At 37.0% G+C, this 16,616-nt stretch overlaps 1 protein-coding gene across 1 annotated transcript in view; it reads left to right on the top strand.

Annotated features, from left to right (window-relative positions):
- Window positions 1-16,616, top strand: part of LOC135200115 (regulating synaptic membrane exocytosis protein 2-like) — a 259,188-nt gene that overhangs the window by 207,061 nt on the left and 35,511 nt on the right. Inside the window, 2 exon segments of the mRNA XM_064228455.1 lie at window positions 8,449-8,576; window positions 15,855-16,004. Of these exon segments, the coding sequence (XP_064084525.1) occupies window positions 8,449-8,576; window positions 15,855-16,004 (278 nt within the window).

The raw sequence follows: 16,616 nt of genomic DNA on the forward strand, positions 1-16,616 counted from the left end.
AAATCAAGATGTTTCCTAGAAAATGGAGATGCTTCCTGGAAAATCAAGATGTTTCCTGGAAAATGGAGACGCTTCCTGAAAAATCAAGAAGCTTCCTAGAAAGTAGAGATGCTGCCTGGAAAATCAAGGTGCTTCCTGGAAAATCAAGATGTTTCCTGGAAAATGGAGATGCTTCCTGGAAAATCAAGATGCTTCCTGGAAAATGGAGATGCAGCCTGGAAAATCAAGATGTTTCCTAAAAAATCAAGACATTTCCTTGAAAATCAAGATGCTTCCTAAAAATCAAGATGCTTCCTAGAAAATCAAAATGTTTCCTGGAAAATCGAGATGCTTCCTGGAAAATCAAGATGTTTTCTGGAAAATCGAGGTACTTCTTAGAAAATGGAGATGCTTCCTGGAAAATCACGATGCTTCCTAGAAAATCAAGATGCTGCCTGGAAAATCAAGATGCTTCCTAGAAAATCAAGATGTTTCCTGGAAAATCGAGTGCTTCCTGGAAAATGGAGACGCTTCCTAGAAAATCAAGATGCTTCCTGGAAAATCGAGATGCTTCCTGGAAAATCAAGATGTTTCCTGGAAAATCGAGTGCTTCCTGGAAAATGGAGATGCTGCCTGGAAAATCGAGATGTTTCCTGGAAAATGGAGATGTTTCCTGGAAAATGGAGATGTTTCCTGGAAAATGGAGATGCTTCCTGGAAAATCAAGATGCTTCCTGGAAAATCGAGATGTTTTCCTGGAAAATCGAGATGCTTCCTGGAAAATCGAGATGTTTCCTGGAAAATCGAGATCCTTCCTGTGAAATCAAGATGCTTCCTGGAAAATCATCTTGATGGGTTGAAATTGGATGCTGATTTTCGCTTTTATGTATAGTCTGGTTTTCATCTTTAATGATTACTGTACTCACCTATATATTGAATTATATTACCATTGTATAACTATAGTAGATTCACATCAACCATGCATCTGATGTCTAGGCCAGTCCATTATGACGCTCCTGATTGGTTGTTGATAAGCCAGTCACAGGGCTTGAAACTCTAAGGCTCTCTCGAGAGTTCACATAGTCAGGGTGTATGTTCCACCTCTCCTAACGGATTCTTTTGAAAGACTTATCCCTCAGGAGACGTGGAACATACATCCTGCCTGTGTTAACTCTTTCGAGAGACAGAGTGTCCAGCCCTGTGATTGGCATAAACAACCAATCACGAGCGTCGTAAGGGACTGGCCTAGACATCAGATGCATGGGTGATATGAATCTACTATAGTCTTGATGATACTGCTAAGCTAATGGTTGAAACAGCTGTCGACTGTGAATGAAGCGTTGAATAACATGGCCGTAATTTTTTTTTTCAGAGATCTACCACTGCCGATAGAAACGTGACGCCACATGTGTACTGACATTCAATATATATAATATATATTTATGTATATATATACATATATGAAGGGAAAAGGCTCACTTAATTATGCGTTCTTCTACGTAATTTGCTTATTTTTTAAGGAAACAACAACTTGATTGTTCAGATAATTAGGAATAACACTATCGATTTATAGCATCTTTCGCTTTATATCTCTCACTTATTTTCTAACTCAAGTGCCCCCCCTACACACAAAATACATGTACAAATACAGATGCGTATAGACATACATACAGACATACACAAATTACACATATATAATTATATATGTATATATTGTAATTTTAATAGCCACAATGCCCTCTTGAGTATATATATATATATATATATATATATATACATATATATATATATATATATATATATACATATATATATATATTATATATATAATATTTATAAATATTAATCTAATTTATATATATATATTATATACCCTAAACATATATAGTTAGTGATGGGGGTTATTCTTAAGTCGTATTGGATGCAATTTTACGACTAAACATTGTTCATACACTATAATGATATTTAACCTGTCTTTATCAGTCATACAGTCATCAGGAATAAATTCCTTTCTCTGTACAAAGACAGACTCTCTCTCTCTTACGCGCACATACAATAATATATATATTATATATATATATATATATATATATATATATATATATATATATATATATATATATTTGTGTGTGTATACAATTTTAAAATCTTCCTATGTATAAGTGATGGCACCCCAAATTGTGGCCTAGAAATGACAAAATAGAGTAATGGCATTTTCTGTAAGTGGAATCAGGAGAGAGTTGGTGGCAAGTGCTAAGTGCACTGGCCGTGGAGCCAAGAGCTTGCAACAAGCACACTTGAAGCCAAAAACCTGTTCTTACCTCTCCAGAACTCATGTCTCACAAAAAACAAAAAAAAAGCAGCATTGGATCTCTCTCTCTTCTCTCTCTCTCTCTCTCTCTCTCTCTCTCTCTCTCTCTGACTAAACATATTAATACAGGTGTGTATGTATATATACACCTCTATATATTATGTATGTATATACACACATAAACACGTATATATATACATACATAACATGTATATATATTATATTTATATATACATGTATATCATATATATATGTATATGATATACATATTTCATATGTGCCTTTCTACATGTCTGATAAAAAGTTCCGTTCAGGTAGTAAACAGGTATCTTTTAAACGGTAAAATGCTAAAAGGCTGCAGTCGTGTGATAAGTGCTTAGTTCAAGTGATAGAATGTCCGGCATAGGTAAGAATAACCTTCTTTCAGGTGGCAAAAGGCTTAGTTCGTGTGGTAAAGCGTTCGTTTTTAAGGTCAAAGGCTTCAGTCAGTTGAAGAAAAAACTAGTCTTTATTTTGGTTGAAAAAGGCTTTTTCCGGATGGCAGCAGCGTTTGCTCAGGTAATAAAGTCAAGTATTAGGTAATAACAGGCTTTGCTCAGGTAATCAAGCTATTATTAGATGACAACAGACTTTGCTCAGGTAATAAAGGATAGTATTAGGTGACAACAGTCTATGCTCAGGTAATAAAGGGTAGTATTAGATGACAGCAGTCTATGCTTAAGTAATAAAGGGTATTTTTAGGTGACAACAGGCTTTGCTCAGGTAATAAAGGGTAGTATTAAGTGGCAAGAGGCCTTGCTCAGGTTATAAAGGCTATTATTAGGTGACAACAGTCTTTGCCCAGAAATATTAAGGGTATTTGGTGGCTTAGGTGGCAAACCAGCCTTTGCTCTTAAGGTAATAGGGTAGGTGGACCGCAAACAAGGCTTTGCCAGGGTTAAATATTGGTAAGTATTCAAGGGTTGGCAAGAAGGCTTTGTTTCTCAGTTATAAAGCTATTAATAGTGGGTGGACGAAACAGTCTTTGCAAAGGGATTATTAGAAGGGTAATTGGGTAGGTGAACATGCTTTTGCTCAGTTAATAAAGCTATTAATAGTGGAAAACAACACAGGACTTTGGCTCAGGTAATAAAGGCTATTATTAGGTGACAACAGACTTTGCTCAGGTAATAAAGGCTATTATTAGGTGACAACAGACTTTGCTCAGGTAATAAAGGGTAGTATTAGGTGACAACAGTCCCTGATAACAGGCTTTGCTCAGGTAATACAGGCTAGGTTTTACCGGGACAAGCGTCTTTGTCTCAAAGGGTAAATTAATTGGTTTCAGGAATTAGGTGGACAGCTAAAGTCTGTTTGTCAAAAGGGTTAATAAAGTTTTCAAGTAATTAGGTGAACCAAAAAACCGTCTTTTGCTAACGTTAATAAAGCTGGGTAATAGTAACAACAGCTTTGCTCAGTAATAAAGCTATATTAGGTGACAACAGACTTTGCTCAGGTCGGTAATAAAGGGTATTAGTATTAAGGTACACATCTTTGCTCAGGTAATAAAGGGTTTTATTAGGTGCCAACAGACTTTGCTCAGGTAATAAAGGATAGTATTAGGTGACAACAGTCTTTGCTCAGGTAATAAAGGGTAGTATTAAGTGGCAACAGACTTTGCTCAGGTAATAAAGGCTATTATTTAGCTGACAACAGACTTTGCTCAGGTAATAAAGGGTAGTATTAAGTGACAACAGACTTTGTTCAGGTAATAAAGGGTATTATTAGCTGACAACAGACTTTGCTCAGGTAAGAAAGGCTATTATTAGCTGACAACAGACTTTGCTCAGGTAATAAAGGGTATTATTAGGTGACAACAGACTTTGCTCAGGTAATAAAGGGTAGTATTAAGTGACAACAGGCTTTGCTCAGGTAATTTAGGGTATTATTAGGTGACAACAGACTTTGCTCAGGTAATAAAGGGTAGTATTAAGTGACAACAGGCTTTGCTCAGGTAATAGAGGCTATTATTAGCTGACAACAGACTTTGCTCAGGTAATAAAGGGTAGTATTAAGTGACAACAGGCTTTGCTCAGGTAATAAAGGGTATTATTAGCTGACAACAGACTTTGCTCAGGTAATAAAGGGTAGTATGAAGTGGCAACAGGCTTTGCTCAGGTAATAAAAGCTGGTAATAAGTAACAACAGGCTTAGCTCAGGTAATAAAGGGTAGTATCAGGCAGTAAAAATGTTTTCAGACGGTGAAAGTTTTCGTTCATGAAATCAAAGGCTTCTTTCAAGCTGTAAAAAGGTTCAGTTGCCTTGTTCATGTAAGAAATGCTTCGTTTGTGTAGCATTTTGCTTCGTTCATGGAATAAAATGTTTTTTTCATGAAGTTATAGATCAGGAGTTTGAAAGGTTAGATCAGGTGGAAAAGGATTTATTCAGCCGATAATTCGTTCATTAAATCAAAGGCTTTATTTTGGTGATAAAGGCTTCGTTCACATGGCAAAATGCTTTGTTTAGATGATGAAAGGATTTATAATTAATCCAAGAATCTTTGTTCGGCTGATAGAAATCTGTTCTTGTGACAAAGTCAGTCCTGTTGAATATATGAAAGCTTCGTTCGTGTGATGATAAGGCTTCGTGGAGGGTCGAAAATGCTCTTTTCACATACTATAAAGTTTCATCAAGTGGTAAAAATTTATTTTAGGTATTGAAAAACGTTCAGCGTCTTATTTTCATATGCTTGGGATTCGTCTGATCGTAATCTTAGGAGGATTCTACCAGCCGTTAGTGTTTATGTCACAATTTTCTGTAAAAGAAAACTATTGAGATGGCTTTGTCTGTCCGGTAGCACTTTTTCTGTCCGCCCTCAGATCTTGAAAACTACTGAAGCTAGAGAGCTGCAATTTGGTACGTTGATCATCCACCCTCCAATCATCAAACGTACCAAATTGCTGCCCTCTAGCCCCGGTAGTTTTTATTTCATGAAAGGTTAACGTTGCCCTTAATCTTACGACAACGGTATAGGACAGGCCACCACCGGGCCGTAGTTAAAATGTGCATGGTCCGCGGTTCATACAGCACCGTACCGAGACCACATAAAGACAGATCTATTGTCGGTGATGTACAGAGAACGCGAATGAAGATGCCGCCAAATGGAGTCTTCCTTCCTTCACCTTCGCAGCGAAGGGCGGAAGAATGGGTCGGGGTGTCAGGGCGCGAAATGACTGCGGGGGGCGTCGAAAGCACCTCCGCCGTTTGTGTGCTGTGCGTGTCCTTTGACGAGGAGGCCTCATTCCCCTCGTACAAGTCCGAGAGGAGTTCGATGGAACGCCGAGATAGGAGGCCCCCGGAACACGCACGTCCTGATCGCTGTTCGAAAACCATTGTTCTTGGCGAACCCGGAATCAATAGGCTCAGTTTCTGCTTGTTTTTTACTCTCTCTCTCTCTTTCTCTCCCTCTCCTGCTTTCTTTTCCTTCTTCTTTTTCCTTCTTAACTTGCCCTCTAAACTCTGCTTTGCCCTCCCTCCCTCCCTGTGTTACGCGCATACTTCCGGAAGGGACTTGTGAACAGAGTCGGGTTCTGGATCTGTTACTCTCGCTTCGAATATTCTGTCGTAACATCTCGATTGCTTTACTTTATTTTAATATTCTTTTAATTTTTTTGAGCGTCAAGAAGTGTGATTTTCAAGCTAAAAGGAGGCATGATTTGCCTGTAGGGTTTGAAAACGTGAACCTCCCTGAAAGATTAAGATGTATTAAAGCAGAAGTCGATAATATTCATATGGAACTAAACATCAACGTGATTTAAAGTAAAAAACGAAGCAGGGATGACTGATAACGCAATAAATGAAAGACGCATGACGAAACAGGGTTCAAATAAACATTAAAACATACGTCGAAGTTTCTTCGGCGCCATCGGGTTTTCTGTACATCTGTATGCTCAAGTCCACCGAAAATAGATCTATCTTTCGGTGGTCTTGGTATATTGCTGTATGGGCCGCGGCACATAAAACTCTAACCACGGCCCGGTGGTGGCCTGCCTATAGTTTCCAGACGCACGATTAATGTATCTTTAACCTTAGAATAAAAATTTACCTTAGATTTAAAAAAAAAAAAAAAAAAAAATCTGAAACTAAAGGGCTGCAATTTGGTATGTTTGATGATTGGAGGGTGGATGATCAACATACTAATTTGCAGCCCTCTAGCCTCAGGAGTTTTTAAGATCTGAGGGCGGACAGAAAAATTGTTGACAAAAAAAAGTGCAGACGGACAGACAGAGCGCCACAGTAGTTTTCTTTTCAGAAACCTAAAAAGCCTAAAAATTACGAGTAAGATTCTTCTAAGTAGCAAAATGGGCTGGGCGCTGCCAAAGGCACCACACATTTAACACGGGACGGTAAAGGTGAGAGCTATTGGTGAGAAGGAAGCCCAGGAAAAGGAGGAAACCCAGATTCTATCAGAAGTATAAAAAAAAAACGCGAAAGGCTTTTGAGTGAATGTCCACCGAAGAGGAGTGGGTTGACACTTCGCTTATCTTGTCATGTGCCAGTAGAGAGAGTTTTTTTTTTTTTTTTTTTAAGCGTTCGATGAATGTCCTAATTGTATTAATGGTGATGACAGTTTGTTATTACCTGTATTTTGCTGTGAAGGAAATGTGCACAGGGGCGTTGAGAGAGTAGTAATGATTTCGATGAAGGAATTGCCTCGGGGCCCGAGGTAGACCTGGCTGGTAGAGGCGATGAAGAGGAATAGCAAAAATGGAATTTGGACATACATTGCTGCAGTTCTAGAATAGAGAGGAGGGAGTACATAAAGAAGAAAATAGCAAGGTTGAAAAGACGGAAGCAAGCGAAAACAATAGGGCCACACGAAGTCATTTTCTGTCGTGCTTTACTGGAGCTCCTACAGAGAACGGAAAAGGCAGAAGAAGAAGAAGGAGGAGGATCAGCAAGATCAGGTAGCCAATTGTTTTGTGGCACCGTTCTCAGCGGACGCTTTCGAAGGTGTCACTCCCTCCCCCACTTCAACCTCCAAGTGCGGAAGCGGAGGAGGAGAAGAAGAAGAAGAAGAAGGAGATGAAGAAGAAGAAGAAGAAGGAGAAGAAACTGATTAAATGACTTGTGGTTGGTGTCAGTCTATGGTTTTGACTTGTTCCGGGGAGGGAAAATGGAACTCGCCCTCCCAGACTCCTTTAGATTTTGTGGTCTCGATCTCACACCCTGACAGTTTCCCTCTCTCGCGCTTTCTTTTCCTCTTTCCCCTCTAATTGTACATATAAACACACACACACACACACAGACATACTAAGAAATCACAAAAGTAAGTACGTGATTTTGTTCATTACCTGAAGCCACTGGGAAATTTTAAAAAAGAAAAGACAGAGTACCAAGTACTTTCGTGTATTTAACACTTTGTGCCCCGAAGATGTGTTATATACACGAAAGTACTTGGCACTCTGTCTTTTCTTCATTAAATTTTCCCAGTGGCTTCAGCTAATAAACTATCACACGCACACACACACACACCACACACAAATATATATATATATAATATAATATAATATATATATTATATATATATATATATATACATATATACACAAAACCAAAATATCAACTTTCCTACTACTCGTAAATTTACAGTTTTCATTATTTCTACTACAATTAGTCCCGTTTTTCTTCCTTCTCTCTTCTTTAGTATGTGTCTTCACAGTTCTCAGAACGAAAATGCTCAAAATAGACGATTTATTGGAATTCAAAATACTTCCCATTAGAGAGAAGTGTTATGATGAAATTTCTATAAACCTGACGTAGTATATACTGTGGTTATTATTATTATAATATAATATATATATATATATAGATATATATATATATATATATATATATATATATATAATATATATATAGTATATATATGTACATATATACACACCTCACACACATTATTATATATATATATATATATATATATATATATATATATATATATTCATCTATCTCATGCCGTGCTCTTAATATTAGTCTTGCACCGTCTACCCATAAGAATTAAGAATAATAATGATATAATTCCAAAGTAGTACAAAAATAAGTGTTTTTTTATTTTTATTTTTTTAAAACTTGTCATAGATGGATGCCATCCAGGTACTGACTCTGTTGTCATTTCGACAGGACTTAGAAGAGCGGGCGAGGCTCCTGAAGCTGCGCATGCGCCAGATGACCCCCTACAGGGGTAGCGGACAAGGCCCAGCTCACCTGTACAGTGGCTACTCCGACTCGGAACTAAGGAGCTACGACAGGTGGGTCTGTCGCGTCTGCTCCCATCTCCAGGAAATCACTCTCTCTCTCTCTCTCTCTCTCTCTCTCTCTCTCTCTCCATTGTATCTGTCTCAGGTCTTCTTCTTGTATAATCTACAGTAGTGATTTATTTCTCCCTCAAACTATCTCTATCTCTCAGATCCTGTTTTTATTATTAAAAGTAGTAATTCACTTCTCTCTCTCTCTCCCTCAGATACAATATTTTTTTAATCAAAACTAGCAATTCACTTTTCTCTCCTCTCTCTCTCTCTCTCTCTCTCTCTCTCTCTCTCTCTCTCTCTCAGGTCCTAATTTTGTTATTAAAAGTAGTATTTCTCTCTCTCTCTCTCTCTCTCTCTCTCTCTCTTTTCTCTCTCTCAGGTCCTAATTTGTTATTAAAAGTTGTATTTCTCTCTGTCTCTCTCTCTCTCTCTCTCTCTCTCTCTCTCAGGTCTAACTTTGTTATTAAAAAGTAGTATTTCTCTCTCTCCTCGTCTCTCTCCTCTCTCTCTCTCTCTCTCTCTCTCTCTCCTAACCTTGTTAATAAAAGTAGTATTTTGTCCCTCTCTCTCTCTCTCTCTCTCCTCCTCTCTCTCTCTCTTTCTCTCTCCCTCTCTCTCTCTCTCAGGTCCCTAATTTTTTATTAAAAGTCGTATTTCTCTCTCTCCTCTCTCTCTTCTCAGGTCCTAATTTGTTTATTTTTAAAAAGTAGTCTCTCTCTCTCTCTCTCTCTCTCTCTCTCGTTGGACGAACCGGTGTACCTACATGAATAATAGTAAGATTACAAAATTTACCTTTTTATTTCTCTTTCAGTTTAAGTAATATTATTGTCTGTCTGGTATCACTTGTATGTTAATAATGTCCTGATTTAATGAATACTTTATACTAGATGTTTTGTGTACCTTAATGTCTGAATTAAATTTATACTTATGCTTTTATACATGTGTATATGAAGTGTACGTTATATATATGTATGTATATATACATACACTGTATATACTTATATATGTGTGGGTTTGTATATATATATATACACACACACATATATATATATTATATATTCAATGTGCTTGAGAATATCATGAATTCCACGTAAGAAAGCGAGTGAAAACCGGAACTTGGAACATGTACTTTCGTAGTTTAATCTACATTTTCAAGTTCACACTGAGTACAAACATAGTTTACAGAGCTTTATATACAAAAATTGAGTGGGGGGGGGGGGGAGTTACAGTTTCTTGATTCGGACAGCATATTTTCCAAACAGAAAGGACAAGGAAAGAGGATCAAGGGATACACCAGAAGCGCCTCAGTGGCGTGATCGGTATTGTCTTGACCTGCCACCTCGGTGGCCGCGAGTTCGATTCTCGGGCATTCCATTGAGGTGTGAGAGATGTGTATTTCTGGTGATAGAAGTTCGTTCTCGACGTGGTTCGGAAGTCACGTAAGGCCGTTGGTCCCGTTGCTGAATAACCACTGGTTCCATGCAACGTAAAAAAAAAAATACACTATAAACAGTTTCCAGATGTCTTTCCTGTTAATCGTTGGCCTTGCAGATTATAGACGAATTATCCCAGTTAATGGCATGGCCTGTCTGTTGCCAATGATCTGAAATGACATTGTTTGTTAGGCCTCTTGGAAGCATTTTGGTGTTAGGAACATTTCTCTTTTTTTTTTTTTTTTTTTTTTTTTTTTTTTTTTTTTTAGTTCTTTTTTTTTGATGTTTGGCCAATATATATCTTATTACAATCTTTACAAGGAGACTGCAGGTAATATTGTTGGAATTGGACGGACTGTTCTTAATTAACATATTTCTTAAAGTATTGTTATATTTAAATACCGAATTAACATCAATTTTTTAGAATCAGTATTGCAGATATGAAATGGGGGTGAAAAGGTAGACAGAGAATATTCTTAAGTTCTATGTTAACTCTGGTTGTATTGTAATATATCTTATTTGCCATATTCTTACACATTTTCAAAAAATATGAAGGTTGGCATAATGGATCTCCTATTTTGCCTAAAATTTTAGACTCATCATCCAAGAATTCAGGACTGCAAATTCCAAGTTCTCTAAGATACATACTAGAAAATGTTATCTTAATTTTTTTTAGCGCGGTTTTCACTTGCCTTCTTTTAGGACTATTAAAATGGGACATACATTATATATATATATATATATATATATAATATATATATATATATATATATATATATATATATATATATATATATATATATATACATGGACATCAGAATTGAAAGATCAATACCTACTTGGTTAAGAATTATGAGAGGGTAAAAACTAGAGGAGATGAGTGAAGATTTTGTAGAAGTAAAACACAGAAAAAACACATGAATAGCTAAAATACAGTGAGGACCTTTGTGTCACACGGCGATTGATCATTAATCAATATATATATATATATATATATATATTATATATATATATATATATATGTTATATTAATTTCATATATTTGTAAATGCATGCACAAAGTTTGTCAAAACATGTATAAGTATATTTAACTTTTGAAGCATGACCTTTGAGTTCGTGAAACTGATCCTCCTAAAATATAATAATCAGATACCAGACTATGGAACATAGATAGGTAATTTCGTAAAAAAATCTCAAGAAAAAAATGATAGCAATAATTTTAAACAGTCATATTGAGTTCATATAGCAAATTCCGCAACAGAGAGATAATAAAAATACTTAAGTTGGTCTACAGTGCAACGCAGCAGCTGGTAGGGAGGATAAGGCTAAGAACATAAAAGTGATGAGGACTTTCAGAAGTGTTTCCTTTCATTTGCTGTTCATATGTAGCCAACCTTTTCTTATTTTTTGGTTCCTCCCCTCTCCTCTCTCTCCCTCCTCCCTCTTTTTCTCCTTCTTTCTCTCTCCCCCCTCCCTCTCAACAAGTGTTACCACCTTTTCCTTATTTTGGTCTCCCCCTCCCTCCTCTCTCTCTCGTTCCTCATCGTCCCCTCCTCCCCTCCATTCTCCCTCTCTCTCCCTCTCTAAGTATGTTAGACCACCTTTTCTTATTTTTGGTCCTCCTCCCCCTCTCCTCTCTCCCCCTCCTCCTCTCCTCTCTTGGCTCTCTCTCTCAAGTATTACAGGTTGCTTAATCCTCTCTCTCTCTCTCTCTCTCTCTCTCTCTCATGTATTACAGGTTGCTTAATCATCTCTCTCTCTCTCTCTCTCTCTCTCTCTCTCTCAAGTATTATAGGTTGCTTAATCATGTCTGTCTGTCTGTCTCTCTCTCTCTCTCTCTCTCTCTCTCCATCGTCTCTCTCAGTATTACAGGGGGGCTAATCATTCTCTCTCTCTCTCTCTCTCTCTCTCTCTCTCTCTCTCTTAAGTATTACAGGTTGCTTAATCATGTCTCTCTCTCTCTCTCTCTCTCTCTCTCTCTCTCTCTCTCTCTCATTGTGTATTACAGGTTGCTTAATCATGTCTCTCTCTCTCTCTCTCTCTCTCTCTCTCTCTCTCTCAGGCCTTTTGTACAGGATGCATGGGAGCGGATATTGAATGGTGAAATGTTTCATTTGTGAAAATCATGAGGTTCGGTCTGTTGTCTATTTATTTGGCAAACTTCCAACTTACGGGTTGTTCTCCTCACCGTCCTTGGCGTATTCAATCTATATTTAAAGTCGTCATAATTAGGATGATGTCATCGAAAATTCCTCGTCAATATTGAAGAGGTTGGGAAATGGAAAGAAACTACTGTTTTATCTTGGCATGTTTGTTGATATAGTAAGTGTCGTTCGTTTTCGTAGCTTTCTCCTAAGACGCATCGATCAAGTTTAAGAGAAGGGGCTGCTGCGATCATCTAGCAGGCAACGTTAGTTGAGCGTAGATCACCTCCGAAGATTGCATCATGGATCGGAGGGAATGCTGAGCGCCCCTAATGTTCTGTTGTGCCTAGCTTTGGGGATTTCTCCTTCCCCGTTTGCTTCCGTTCTTCAAAATGAACCCCTCATCCCGCGGGTTTTGGAGGAAACTGCTTGGAAGGAATGCACAGACTTTTTGAAGACATCCACGATGTCTTTTGTATTTTAGTATCACTTGTTTGGTGTGTTTAGCATCATATGATATTACATGATAATATATATATAATAGTATATATATATATATATATATATATATATATATGATATATATCTTTAGACGGATGGATAGATAACTAAATCGTACTTTGACATTAGAGCTAAATCGTCGACATTTATGTATAAAACTTATGTTCATATATTAACCTATAATTTTCACACATTGAAAAATAGAATTCGCACCATTTCTTGATTGTTGTGATTATTATTATGTATATATACATATATATATAATATATATATATATATATAATATATTATATATATATATATATATATATATATATTATATATATTTGTAATCTTAAGTTCCAACAACAACAGCATTCTCAGATTGTCAATAATAATTGTTACAGACTTAATGAAGAAAAATCATGGAATCAAATTTTCAAATAAATTAGTAAATGAGGCCAACTAGATTTGATAAATAGGCATAACTTAATTTCCTTTTGGTTAAGGGAATCTGGCTTATATTTAATCATCAAACAAAAACAAAAACAAAATATTAAAAGGCAGGCAGATCCAGCGGCAGGGGCCGGGAAAAGACTTATAAAAAAACTGTTATAATAGCTTATATATAATTATAATTAAGAATATAACATATATATAATATATCATATATAAATAAATATATATTTATAGATATAGTATTTTTTTTGCAAATTTACTCGTCTGCCTATCTATATTATATATATATAGGATATATATATATATATATATCTAATATAATATATATATATATATATGTGTGTGTGTGTGTGTGTATACATATATGTGTATATAATATATATATATATATCTATATGTATATATATATAATATATCTATAAGCATTAAGCTTAGCTACAAATGCCTTAATATCCATTCCTTCTGTCTCGGATATATCATATAAGCATTAAGCATTAAGCTACAAATGTCCTTAATATCCAATTCCTTCTGTCTCGGAATTTATATATTTCCAGATATTTTAACCGAAGGGGAATTTATTAGTTGGTGATAAGTTTGCCGTCCTATGGGCTGCTCGAACCACGGAACAAGAACTTAGGACTGTAGTGACGTGCCTTAAACCACACAGCCGTCAATGGCCATCCAGGATTGTGTGCTTTAAGGCACGTCACTGTACTCCTGAGTTCTTGTTCCTTGGTTCGAGCCCATGGGGTGGCGAACTTATTATCAACTAAAAAATTCCCTTTTGGTTAACATATATGAAAATTTATTGATTCCGAGGTAGAGCAAATTGGAAATTAAAAGACATTTGTCGCTTAATGCTTGCTTATGATTCACGGTGATGTGAAAAGTTCATTTTGTATATACAGGGTGTAACACGAGTTTATGAAAATATTTCGGGAAATTAAAGAAAATGTCATTCTAAGCGGAATGTGTTCTGTAAATATATGCATTTTAAGGCTTTGTTCATTGGCGAGGCGAATTTTTAAAATAACCGTTTTTTTTTTAATGCGGCTTTCGGCCAACATGAGAGAAGGGTTCATGAAGTACATTAGGCAACTTGATTGCTAGTCTTTTAATTACGATTTTTTTCTCGCAGATTTTTGAAAAATGTAACATTACACTCCCTTCAATTAGTAAATTACCTTTGAACAGACTTCATTGTATTCTAATTTAAATGATTAGAGCTTTACGTATCAAGTAAGTGGTGTAAATGTCACGGAATGATTGAATCAGGAGTCAGGACTAGGCCGATGCTGAATGAGTGATAATAACAGTAATCGTGATGACCAGGACTGCAGGTAGTGAGGATACTAAACTTTGAACGTCGACGGCTTTTTTACCTCTTTCGATTACTGCATGAATATACATACTACCTTTTTCAGGAAGACTGAAAAAGGGAATTTTCCATAATGTTCCCATTCTTTCTTTTTCCTCTGACAGAGAAAGATATTTTCTTAGGTGTGATTTTCCCTTCGACTGGCGTTGGGTGAATACTTTTGATGGAGAACGAGAGATTTTTGAAAATGCGCTTTAAATCTTTGATCAGTGTTTAATGAATAGGCCTATCTTTGATGGAGGGGAAATTCCATCCGGCTTGCTTTCTCTTCTTTATCAGAGTCCAGTGAATACCATTGACAGAGAGGGAGAAGGTTTCAATGCATTTTCCCCTTTGTTAAGTATTTAGAGAATACATTTGATTTGGAAGTATTTATTCCCATTGGCCTAATTGCTGATTTCCATTTTTATAACAGCGGAGTTCATTGTTCCAAAACCTATAAATAAACATCATATCTGCTTGTTCCTCATTACTGGAACGGTAAGTCATTGTCTCCAGTTTCTTGCTCTCAAAATGAATAAGGAATCTGACACTTGTAACCCGTACACGCTCTTGGCGGAAAAGCGATGGTGTTTAGAGTAACAAGTGAAGTGATCAGCTGAGCCACCAGCCCCCTCCCCATATCCATGATTACTCAGACATCCCGTCCACGCCATCTTACTTGGCCATTTAATGATAACGGTTATTTTAAAAATTCACCTTACCAATAAACGAAGCCTTAAAATGCATATGTTTATAGAACATTCTCTGCTCAGAATGACATTTTCTTGCATTTCCCCAAATATTTGCATAAACTCGTGTTCCACCCTGTATATGTATGTGAGTGTGTGTGTGTGTGTAACTTGAGTTTAATTTTTGGTAAAGATTTTCATATTCATATATTTGTGACCTGGAGTCTAATTCTGTGTTAAGCTGGAACATTTTTGCAACCATGAACTAACATTTGGACCTTCTTCTTGATGCTTGATCTGACCTCAGGTGTTTTTCGAGGCTTTTGTTGTTAATGAATCTGACAGCCTTTTTGATGCCTCCTGTTTGTATCAATTTCAAGGGAAGAAAGATTTGACGTTTGATCTTCTTTCGAGGAACCACGTCAGTGGGCCCACAGTGCCCCTACCTATTGAGCTCTCTTTGGAAAACTCAAGGTCTAAAGACCTTGGGAAAACTGCCCTCTGTCATGGCTCCAATAACTGATTCTTTAGAAACCACGCGTCTGCAAAATTCTGCGTATTGCAACCTGTAAAAGGCATGAATGATAGCTAGATCAGTTCTGGAAGTACCTCGTAGTTATTTGATAATATGTGTTTACCCTCTTCGAAGATCTGGCTGGTGTAGTAACCAGGTGTGCCTGCTGCTCTGTGTCTGAGATTTGCCGCTTTCACAGGTATCCACGCGGCCGGGGGGGCCTGGTCTCCCCTGAGAGAGACCCCGACCGCGACTTCGGTGATTCCGCCAGTGATATAGAAAGCGTGGTCAGCGTAGCTAGTGCCTTTTCCACCCAGAGCGAAAGGCCGCGAGGATCTAGGAAGGCCAGGTGAGTTGAGACACGCACCGCCACCGACTGAGAGGGACAAAACCCCCAACCCCTCCCCTCCCCCCCCCTTCCCCCTTCCCCACCAGCCCTGTATGGACTGCCACTGGGACAGTTCATTCCCATGTCTCCAATTTCTCAAGTGTCTCTTTTATCCGCTCTCCTTGACGCCCTCCCCTCTCCCTTCCCCCTCCCACTAAACCTGTAGATCCATATTATATGTTTTAACTTTTCGTTTGCCCCTTCGCTGGTCTTCCTCTTCTTTTTTTTTTTTTTTTTTGTTTGTTTGTTTGTTTGTTTGGTGATAATCATAAAACTAGATTCCTTTTGACAAAGGAATCTCGGTTATGCCTATTTATCAAATCTAGTTGGCCTCATTTATTAATTTATTTGACAATTTGATTTTATGATTTTTTGCATGAAGTCTGTAATAGTTATTATTAAGAATGTTGTTGTTGTTGTTGTTGTTGTTGGTGAAACTTAAAATATTTTTTATTATTATAATTATTATTATTATTTTTATTGTTATTATTGGTGTTGTCTTTGTCGTCCAAGTTTTATTTCCTTATCCATTTTATTAATTTGTTTGCCACTAGGTCTTTATTTTCGTTCAGG

This window comes from Macrobrachium nipponense, chromosome 26, assembly GCF_015104395.2.
Source record: "Macrobrachium nipponense isolate FS-2020 chromosome 26, ASM1510439v2, whole genome shotgun sequence".
Classification (NCBI taxonomy): Eukaryota; Metazoa; Arthropoda; class Malacostraca; order Decapoda; family Palaemonidae; genus Macrobrachium; species Macrobrachium nipponense.